The sequence below is a fragment of the Phascolarctos cinereus genome, unplaced genomic scaffold (genome assembly GCF_003287225.1).
Source record: "Phascolarctos cinereus isolate Bilbo 61053 unplaced genomic scaffold, phaCin_HiC Scaffold_726;HRSCAF=1367, whole genome shotgun sequence".
NCBI classification, from domain to species: domain Eukaryota; kingdom Metazoa; phylum Chordata; class Mammalia; order Diprotodontia; family Phascolarctidae; genus Phascolarctos; species Phascolarctos cinereus.
The window spans coordinates 275,676,390-275,687,305 of NW_027556098.1; the positions used below are offsets into that span (position 1 = coordinate 275,676,390).

A 10,916-nucleotide genomic window follows, 5' to 3' on the forward strand; every position below is an offset into this window, starting at 1 on the left:
TAATAGCTGACATGTACTCTGGTTTAATGTTTGCAAAGCGCTTTAAATACATTAGATCATTTGAGACACACCAGCCTAGTGAGGTACTTATAAATGAGGAAGCTGAATCTTAAAGCAGTTAAGTGACTTGCCTAGGGTCACACAGGTAGCACCAGACTTCAGCATAGGTCTTTTATACTCTGCTCTCTCTACCCCACCTTCAAGAATATAAATTCCCACAGCCAACTATTGTTATGCAGAATGTTATCTTAACATCTTAATATCAGATTAATTTTCTTCAATTTAGGAGTTAAAAATAGAGATAACAGTAAAGGTTAAAAAAAACCCCCCAAAACAAAGCAAAAAATACCTTCCTGGCACATGTTAAGTGCTTAATAAATGTCTGCTGACTGAGGGCAATCCTTTTGATAACTGTCCCAGTTAACCATACAAAACCAGAGGGCTTTAGCTATTTGGGAGAGAATATAAATGGCATTTAGTGTGGCTTCATAAATGTAGAACAAAAAGTTGTAAGTAAGTTGTCGGTTGCAGTGAACTTGGGGCAAGAATTTGGGCCGTTTGGGGACCTGAATATAGCATGCTCTCTCCCTTAAAGAATGAGCTGGAAAGGACCGAAATGTCTTTTGCCTTTTTTAAAGAATATCATAAAGCTTAACAAAGCGCCTGGCATACAGAAAGCATTTAATATGCTTAGGGACTGAATAACTACAGCATTTGGGAGGCTCCTGTTGAGTTGATGGCATCCTCCTAAAACAAGAGACAAATCCTGCTTTCGTGTTCATAGTTCCAGGAGTCTCCCCAATCTTGGGAGAGGAAAATATGTCAATTAGAGAATCTGGGTTAAAGTTTTGTTCAAATTTACATCTTACTGTAGCTTTATCTTGCAGAAAGGATAGTTATATTTCAATTCAACATTTATTAAGTACCTGCTACTTACAAGATCTCATCCTCTGTGAGGAAAAATTGTTAAAAAGGGGAATTCAAAACAGGTGGGTACTGGACGCAACAAATGTTTTTCTCCTGTTTTTTTGACATGCATTTTAGGCAATAAAATCTCAAAGATTTGTTCTTTTTTGATTGGGAGTTGCCTTTAAATCTTGAAACCACTAAGACCCCAGAGACTTCGTTTCTTTCAACACCAGCCGTCTCTCCTTTCCCCCAGCACCTGCTGTCTTAGCCTCAGTCCCAAAAGGTAATTAGAGCAAAAAGACCCAATACCCTTGTTCGCATTCGGATGGCACTTTGTTAAAAGCGTTTCCCTATAAAGAGGACAGTCTTGTGAGGGAGTAAGTAAAGCAAGCACTGTGACCAGGAGGGAGACGAAATGACTTGGTCATACAAGTAGTGGGGGGGGGGGGCCGAGGACGACTGTCTCTACTCTCCTCAAGCTGCCAGGAGCAACAGATCCTAAGAAGCTACTGAGAAGCTGGTGGTAACTGAATCAAACATTTAGATCTAGTCCAACCCCCTTATTTTACAGATGAGGAAACTGACGCTCAGGGAGGCGAAACGACTTAGCCAGAGTCACACAGCTTATTTGGGGTTGATTACAAAATCGAAGTCCCAGGTCTAGTGCCCTCCTCTCACCTGAAACCCCACCCCCCCAAACCTTTACAACACGTCCACTTCCCAGGGTCCGGAGTTCCAAGTCCAGCATCCTTCCGACTGAACCCCTGCCTCCTTCCCCCGGCTGAGCTATCCTATTTAACAAGACCTTCGGGGGAGGGGGATTTCTTGCCCAAGCCCAGCCTCCGAGAGTGTGGGGCTTTATTCTGAAAATGCCAAGAGAAAAGTGAAACGTTTCCTCAAAGTCCTAGGAAAGACGCTAAATCGTGTCTCTGCCCGACCCAGACCTTTCTTGAGAAGAGTTTCTCACCGGTTGCCAGCTGCTCTGTCCAGTAAGCAGCAACCAGTCTTCTTGGACCCAGTCGCCGTTTGGGTGGGACCAGCCACCTCCGGCGCAAGCGCAGATCTAGCCCACGCTCTCAACAGCCGTTAACCGTCGTATGGGGTTTAAACAGGATGTGGAATACTCCCTAACTTCCTCCTTTTTCTCCGCCCACTCTCCAAGACCATTGGTCGTATGTCTGAGTCATCTTCGAGTCTTCTCTCCTATTGGCCTAACCGTTCTCTATGCCCGCCCCGTAGCCCCCGCGAAGATACCTGGGAGCGTTTCTGGAGACACGTGATCTCTTGCCGCGCGGCCTTGGGACCGGCTGGTCGTGCTGCTGGTGAGTCCGGGTGGGTTTCCTTGGAAATGGAAGTGGGGGGTGTCTTGGGTGCCGGGAAGTCCACATAGGCCGCAGGCTCAGACTTCCCTCAGCCGCCAGTGTTGGTTCCCTTTCACATCTCCGGCTGGGTGGTGTGCTAGGTCTAAACGGCCTTCAGCCCTGAGACTGGGTGGGGTGGGGTGACGCGCGTTGTGAGTAGATGGTCTAATCCCAGTCCTTCATTTTACAGGTAAAGTGACGTGGCCAGACGCACACAGCTTTTAAGTAGACGGAGCCTCTGACCCTGTAACCGAATAAATTTTCCACTCTATCTTTGGTAAGTTCAAATATTCAAGTAGCTGCTTTTTTGTCCTTCCCTCTTCCCCCCGCCACCCCCACCCCCGTTTATGGTGTAATATTATTAAGTCGTGAATTCATTCCCAGAAGTCTTAGTGTATTTTTTAAGCTTTGATACAAAAAGAACAAACATAAAGTAAATTTAAGGTAGTTGATGGTGGGAGATAAATAAAGGCTTCTGTAAAACATGGTGGTGCACCTGCGTCCTGGAAGAAAGTAGGGATTCTGTGAAGGGGAGGTGAGGAGTGAGTACATGCCAGGATGTTAGGCTACCATCCCCATATTAGGCTGGGAATGGGGTGAAGAAGTGACATGTGTGAGGAACAGAGATCAATTTGGCAGGATCTTGGAAGAGGGGAAAAGAGGAAGAATATAACGAGAGTGAAGAGGTAAGTTGTGAAGGATTTTAAAAGGCAAATAAAGGAGTTTTTATTTGAGCCTAGAGACAGACAGCAGGGAGTCAGAACCACTAGAATTGGAGTTGGGCAATGAAATGGTCAGATGAGGAAAATCACTTTGACAGCCCTTTAAATGAATGACCGGCGTGAAGAAGGGAGAATAAAATAATAACAATGATAATAAGCCTTTATGTAGCACTTTAAAGGGACAGCTAGGTGATGCAATGGATAGAGTTGCTGGGCCTGAAGTTAATTCCTTAGTTTAAATCTGGTCTCAGACACTAACCGTATGGCCCTGCGTAAGTCACTTAACTCTGTTTGCCTTAGTTTCTCAGTTCTGTATAATGAGCTGGAGAAGGAAAGGGCAAACCACTCCAGTATCTTTGCCAAGAAAACCCTAGGTGGGATCACTAAAAGTCAGACACAATTGAACAACAACAATAAAGTACTTTAAAGTTTGCAAAAGCTTGTCTTGTTTGATTCTTTTATCATTTAGAGGTTATTGTAATGGTCTAGGTCAAAGGTGATGAAGGTCTGAATTAAGGTGAAGCCTGTTTGAGAAGAGAGGTGGGGACATGTAAGAGATGTTTTGGAGCTAGAAACAGGCTTTGCATTTGATTGAATATAAGAGGTAAGAGAAAGTAAGGACAATGTCAAAGTTATAATCCTGGGAGCCTTGAAGAATGGTTGTGCCATCCACAGAAATAGAGAAGTTTGTCAGAAGGGTAGGAGGTTTAGCTGTAAAGATAGAAAGTTCTGTTTTGGATATGTCTGGCATCTGGGACACACATTTCAAAATATGCAAAGGGAAGTTGGTTATTTGGGATTGGTTCTCAGGCCTAGAGGCTAGCTCTGGTCAAATTATCTGCAGAGGTACTGATTAAAAAACACGTCAGAGATGAGGTCACCAAGAGAAGCCTAGAGAGAGAAAAGCCTCAGGAGTATACGGAAGGAGAGTGGTCAAAAATGTCAAATGCAGCCAAGAGGTCAGGAAGGATGAGAACTGAGAAAACCCCAACTTAGTCAATGAAGACATCGCTGGTACTTTTAGAGAGAGCACTTTCAGTTGAATGAGGTTGGAAGCCACTGTGAGCTTTTTCTGGAATGTAGGTGAGAAGGGTGAAGAAAGGATAATAGGTTTTTTTGAGGGAGTAGGTGGTAAGGTCTAGTGAGGCTGTTATAAGAATGTAGAAACTAGAACATACTTGACAGCTTTAATGAAGGAACCAGCAGATAGGTTTAGAGAGGAGATTAGAGGGGGGCACTCTCCTGAAGAAGGGAGGGAATTCAGTCAAGGAAGGGCATGTATAGAGGCTTTGGCAAAATACTATCTTTTCATTAAGTAATGGAGAAAAGGAGTAAGAGATGATGTCAAGGGGTTTTGAGAATGAAGAGAAGGGGGAAAGAGAGAGCTCATGTCCAGTGGCCTCAATTTTCTAGGTAAGAGGTGCAGTTCTCAGCTAAGAGGATCAGGGGAACAGGAAGTATGAGCAGATTTAGGAGAAGGGTTAGAATGGCCTCTGTGGAGTGAAGTAGAGAATCATTTAGGGAGGTGCATAAAAGCGTTAAAATGAGCAAATTGGAAAGAGGAAATAAAAAGAAATTATTAGAATCTCCTGAGTACATATTGTATATTTGCAAAAATGAGAATTTAAAGAAATGAATTCCTTTCCCCAGTTACAGTGTAACCATGGCTCGTGGTCCCAAGAAGCATCTGAAGCGTGTAGCAGCTCCAAAGCACTGGATGCTGGATAAGTTAACAGGAGTTTTTGCTCCAAGACCATCCACAGGTCCCCACAAGCTGAGAGAGTGTCTCCCACTCATCATCTTCCTGAGAAACAGACTCAAGTATGCCTTGACTGGAGATGAAGTAAAGAAGATCTGCATGCAGCGATTCATCAAGATTGATGGCAAGGTCCGCACCGATATTACATACCCTGCTGGCTTTATGGATGTCATTAGCATTGAGAAGACGGGGGAACATTTCCGGCTGGTTTATGACACAAAGGGACGCTTTGCTGTTCATCGCATTACAGCCGAGGAGGCTAAATATAAGTTGTGCAAAGTGAGAAAAATCTTTGTGGGTACAAAAGGTATTCCCCATCTGGTGACCCATGACGCCCGTACTATCCGTTACCCAGATCCTCTCATTAAAGTGAATGATACAGTTCAGATTGATTTAGAAGCTGGCAAGATCACTGATTTTATCAAGTTTGATACTGGTAACCTATGTATGGTGACCGGTGGTGCCAACTTGGGTCGAATTGGTGTGATCACAAACAGGGAGAAACATCCTGGCTCTTTTGATGTTGTCCATGTAAAAGATGCCAATGGCAATAGTTTTGCCACTAGGCTGTCAAACATTTTTGTTATTGGCAAAGGTAATAAGCCTTGGATCTCTCTTCCTCGAGGAAAGGGTATCCGCCTTACAATTGCTGAGGAAAGAGACAAGAGATTAGCAGCTAAGCAGAGCAGTGGCTAAATGATTACAGAAAAGAATTTGTAGGGTTTCAATCAAATTGAGATATTATAATTTTTAACCAAAAAAAAAAGATTGCCCTACCAAAATATAAAATCACGTAAGAAATAGGTAGCTTAAACAACTCAGGCTTATCAAGTGAAATTGAACAAGCCATAAATGCCTTTCTCTTTCCTTGGATTAGGGTGCTGTGGGCTGAATGGTGCATAAAATGTTAGAAGATGTAGCTGTATTGGTTTTGTTTAATTGCTTTTCTTTGTTACATGGGACATCTCACTGTTTGGAGGATGGGGAGAGGACATATCTCAAAATGGCTGATGTGAAAACAAAAGATATCAATAAAACTTCAAGAAAAAAGGTTTGGACTGTTTTTAATTATTAAGTACTGGTTATGTGCTAGGATGGATTTTTATAATTTATGTAGCACATTTATGTTATCTCTTTTGATAATGGTATATATACACATTACAGATGAGTGTGAAACTGAGAGGTTAAATGATTTTGCACAACCTCAGGAGTTGGAAGAGACCTCAGCCAACCATCTAGTCCAATATATGAACAAGAATTTGCTACACAATGCTAGATAAATGGTTCTTCAGTGAGGAGTTCCCAGTCTTTGTGGACTAGGGCATGGTTGCCAGGTCTGACTGGTCTAAACATATGTGTGGGCTGTCCATCTTTGGCTTTATGGGATTGAGGCTGTGAAGCTGGCAGCCTGTCTTTTTAAAAAAAATCAAACCTTGCTCTTGGGGAATAGTATTTGTGTTGATGTCTCCTTGAGTACCTTGACTTTCCAGTTAATTCACTTCCTCAACTCCTATGATTGTGCCTCAGTACCACAGCTACCCATTGGGACAGTTGTTAGCTCTTCATACTGCCTGTCCACTACTTTAGGTCAACTAGAATTTAAGTGCTTAAATGAGCCTATACAGACCTCCAGCTAATAGGTATAGGGGATGACCTCTATGATCTGCCTGCATAGTTTCTAGTATCTGTCTAGCATCTGAATATTGGACATTAGACAACATTAAGTCACATTCTGTTCTATATCCTTGAAGCTTGAAAGCATCCTTTCCTCTTCTGAGTGGTTATTTTTCTTAGATAACCTGCCTTAGATATGATTTAATCTCATTAAGATGTATCAGCATAGTTCTGCTCCTATCTGATTAGCTTAGCTTCATTTAGGTTTTATCTATTTTGGGGTTCATAATCTAGGTTCTGTGGTCCTTTATCTTTGATGTTAGCTTGTAGTTGTCCCTCGTTTTAATTTTTTCCTCCTCTGAACTAAGGCAATCAATCATGTAGATGCATACCAAAAAAAATCAGGGGAAGAACAACCTTCAATATAACTGCATTCTTTTCCAGATCCAAATCACTTTGGCTCTAAGCTATGTTAGTCTTTTGATTACTATAATAGAAATCCTCCCATAGATCTAACCATCACTTAAAATTGCCACTTCCGTGATCTAGAACTTTGAGATTCCCTTCTTTGTATGTCTTCTGTTTTACTTATTCTTTATTCCTGTTTGTTACTCAACCTTTAACAGCTTTTCCCTCCATCTTTTAGTCCATCTGTTTTCAAACTTTTTTAATCACATCAAAAAGTTTTTGACCATGCTCCCCTAGTATGTAAGTTATATTTGTAGTTCTGTACTGTAGTAGGTAAAGTGCACTATAAAGTAGAAATTTAAAAGGGTGAGATAACGATGAAATAATTGTTCTTGGAATCAATAAGGAGCTGCTGGAATTAATATTTAGGGGTCCTGAAGTGCATGGTCGGCCTTGCATTTTAGGAAAATTACTTAGGAGATCTAAGGGTTGAGTAGGGAGACTTGAACCAAGAAGATCAATTAGGTGGTTAACAATAGTTCAGGAAAGAATAGAGGGCTTAAACAAGGGTGATAACTTTAAGAAGAAGGGGATAGATGCTACATAACTTAGGGGCAGCTAGGTAGGGCAGTGGTTAGAGTTGTGGGCCTGAAGTCAAGAAGACGAATTCAAATGTGGCCTCGGATACTTAATAACTGTGACCTTGGGCAAGTTACTTAACCTCTGCTTCCATTTCCTCATCTGTAAAATGGGGGTGACAATAGCATCTGCCTCCCAGGGTGGTTGTGAGGATAAAATGAGAATATTCTTAAAGCACTGAACACAGTGCCTGACACAGGTGCTTTATAAATGTTTGCTGTTATTAGCTATTGTGAAGGTAATAACTGGGGTGAATGTGAGTGAGGAAGACAATTAGGTTTTGAACTTAAGTGATTGGAAGAATGCCCTTGACAATAATAGGAAAGTTGGGAAAAGGACTGGATTTAGGGGAAAGATAATGTAGTGAGATCAGTGATGCAAATCTAAACCCATACATGTCTGCTTTTGTACAACTCATTTTGTTCACCCAAATCAAAAAGGGGGGATAGGGACATTTCTCATTTGCACCTGCACATCTGTTGCTATGGTGCAAAGGAACAAAAATTGGGAGATTGAGGTGGGGATAGTGGAGGTGGTGGCGTTTTCATCATGACTTGGAGAAGACTTGGAAAATGAAGGTAGGTGCCCTTGTGTTGGAGACAAGCCCCAAGCATTGCTGTTGGGGAGTGTAGTATGCGACACATCTTATCCTCTGATCATTCTCCCCTTCTGGTTAGACCATAGTTCCTCCTTTAGAGATCATTGTTCTAGTTTCATAAATGAATGCCCTGGCCTCACTTCTCAATTTGGACAGTTATTGCATTCATAAATGCATTTTCCTGAACCTCTGAATGCTTTTTGTCCCTTAGTCGTTTATGACTTGACAATCTGCAATCCTAAATCACTTTTATGATTATATGAAAAAGCATTTATTAAGTACTCAATATGTGACAAGTCATATGTTAAGCAGTTGAATATGTTAAGCAGTGGGGATACAAACAGTTTCCTGCTCTCAAAGAGCTCACAGCTTCTATATTGATTAACATTGCTGGAGATGAGCATTCCGCCATGCCAACTGGTACAGCTATAGACTTGGCCTCAGCTGGGTCACTCATCAGAGTACTTCTTTTCCTCCACCAACTAACCTGGCATCTTCATTAATAGTTCTAAATCTCATCTCAAAACTCCCAGTTCACCCCCAATCCCTTTACTTGCAGTACTTTCCTGAGGTAATCCAGACTATCTGTGGTAAACTTCCTCATCTACCCTACTCTACCTCAAATCCCTTTTACATTAATTCTTCCATTCTGTCCTTTTGGTCCAGTCTGAGGAAGAAGTGGGTCTTTAATGCCAAGGCTAACCCCTCTCTTCCTGTCCTTGATCCCATCTCTTCCTGTTGGATCTGAGATCCAGGATGCTGTCTCCTGGTTGAGCTGAGTTATCTCGCTACCGGTGGGAGAGCTTCATTCTGTATACATATGCGTATACATACATGCATGTATAGATACACATATATCTTACGTATACCTTCTCTGATTTCTATTTTGTTATGATTTGGATAAATGAATTTTTTTTGCTATTCAAAAACAAAGCAGAAAAATCTCCAACCCAACCAGATCATTCTGTTTCTCTTCATTTTTTCCTTTCTTGCTGTCCACAAACATAGCCAGATTTCTTCCATCCTTAACTTTCTTTTGACTCTGCCATTTCTTCAGGCTGTTCTATTTGTTATATCTCTTTTAGAACCAGCTCCCAAGAAGGTCACTTACTTTTGCTGTTTCCGCTTCCTCATAATAGCATTTATATTGCACTTTCGGATTTGCAAAGTATTTTACAAATATATTATTCTCACAACAACCCTTAAAGGTAGGTGCTATTATCACTCCCATTTTACAGATGAGGAAACTGAGGCAGATAGTTTAAGTTACCTTCTTTGGGTCACAGCTGGAAAGTGATTGAGGTGGAATTGGGACTCGGGTTTCCTGCTCTATCCACTGTGCCATCTTGCTGTTTCTTAACTCTTCACCGTTTGGCTTCTAATCTTATTCAATCAAAACTGCTTTCTCTAAAGTTACCAGTGATCAGGGGCAGCTAGATGGTGCAGTGAATAGAGCACTGGCCTTGGAGTCAGGAGGACCTGAGTTCAATTCCAGCCTCGGACACATAACACTTACTAGCTGTGTGACTGGGCAAGTCACTTAACCGCAATTGCCTTGCCAAAATAAAATACAAAACAAAAGTTACGTGATCTTCTGATTGCCAAATCTAATGGCCTTTTCTCATCCTTCTTGACCTGTCTACCTTCTACTTAATACTCCTTTCTCTAGGTTTTCATGAGGCTGCTCCTGATTCTCCTCCTACCTATCTGACTACTTCTTGGTTTTCTTACTGGATTTTCATTCATGTCACTTGCTGACCATAGTGTCCCACAGGGCTGTGTTCTGGGCTCTCTTGTCTTTTCCCTCTATACTGTCTCACTTTGATCTCATCAGCTTTCATGGATTTGATGATCATTCGATGATGATAATTCTGAAATGTAGATATCCAGCCCTAACCTCTCTGCTGACCTCCAGTGTCCAACTGCCTGGACATCTCATACTGGATGACTTGTAAACATCAAAGTCAAAATTTCCAAAACTGAACTCATTGTCTTTTTCCTGAAATCTTTCACCCTTCCAAACTTTATTATTGTTGAGGTATCACCATCCTCATAGTCCCTAAGCTTGCAACCCTGGTGTCATCCTTGACTCCTCTCTTACCCCTCCCCCATATATAATCCAATCTAATCCAGTCCAATCCAATCCATACCCAAAGCCTATTACATCTAGTTTCTGTAGTCCAACAGAATAAAGAAGACTTTTTGTCTATAACCTCTGTGAATTCTTTGGTTTTATTTTATTTTTCGGAGTTACCAGGGTGTCTCCTAACAGTGAAAAGAGAGGGGGTGGTCTTGGTATATGGGGATCCTGACTGATGAGGATGGGATCTAGACCCCAAAAAGGAAAAACCCTGGACTTTCCCACATGGCCAAATCTCTGGCGTTCCCCTGAGGCTATAATTCCATCAACTGGCCTTTTGTTATTGCTTGGAAAACTAAGGCCATAGGTTGTTTTATTAGATGCAGGGAGAGGGGGATGCTGTTGCTAAAATGAAGATGATCTAAAAGATGGAGGAGAATTCTGGACAGCCATTTGATGAAATTGATCTTTCCTGTCTTGTGATTGACAGTCTAATTTGCTTCAATATTTCAGTGGGGATGGACCCTTGACCCCTTTACAATCTGGTTTCCATCCTTATTTCTTAACTGAAACTGTTCTTTCATGTTACTAATGATCTCTCTTACATGTTAAATCCAGTGGGTTTTCCTTAGTTCCCATTCTACTTCACCTTTCTGCAGTTTTTGACTTGTTGACTTCTTGCTATAGGTGTTACTCCAGAGTTCTGTCTGGAGCTTGCCTTCTCTTTCTATATATTTTCTTTTGGTTCTAAGAGTTCAGTTATCTCAACAAACTTGAGTCTCAAATGCATAATGCAGTTCTGATCTCTTTCCTAAACTCCATTCTC

The 10,916-nt window shown here is 41.6% G+C and overlaps 1 protein-coding gene across 1 annotated transcript; it reads left to right on the plus strand.

Moving 5' to 3' along the window:
* Positions 1 to 2,131: 2,131 nt before the first annotated feature.
* LOC110218028 (small ribosomal subunit protein eS4) lies at positions 2,132 to 5,682 on the plus strand. Its single transcript, XM_021000566.2, has 3 exons — positions 2,132 to 2,231; positions 2,461 to 2,547; positions 4,643 to 5,682. Exon 3 carries the CDS (start codon positions 4,656 to 4,658, stop codon positions 5,445 to 5,447), a length of 792 nt encoding a protein of 263 aa, XP_020856225.1. The 5' UTR covers positions 2,132 to 2,231; positions 2,461 to 2,547; positions 4,643 to 4,655; the 3' UTR covers positions 5,448 to 5,682.
* The last annotated feature ends 5,234 nt before the right edge of the window (positions 5,683 to 10,916 follow it).

What these genes read in the sequence shown, in the direction of transcription:
- LOC110218028 (XM_021000566.2), top strand. Translation starts at nt 4,656, where the DNA reads ATGGCTCGTGGTCCCAAGAAGCATCTGAAGCGTGTAGCAGCTCCAAAG.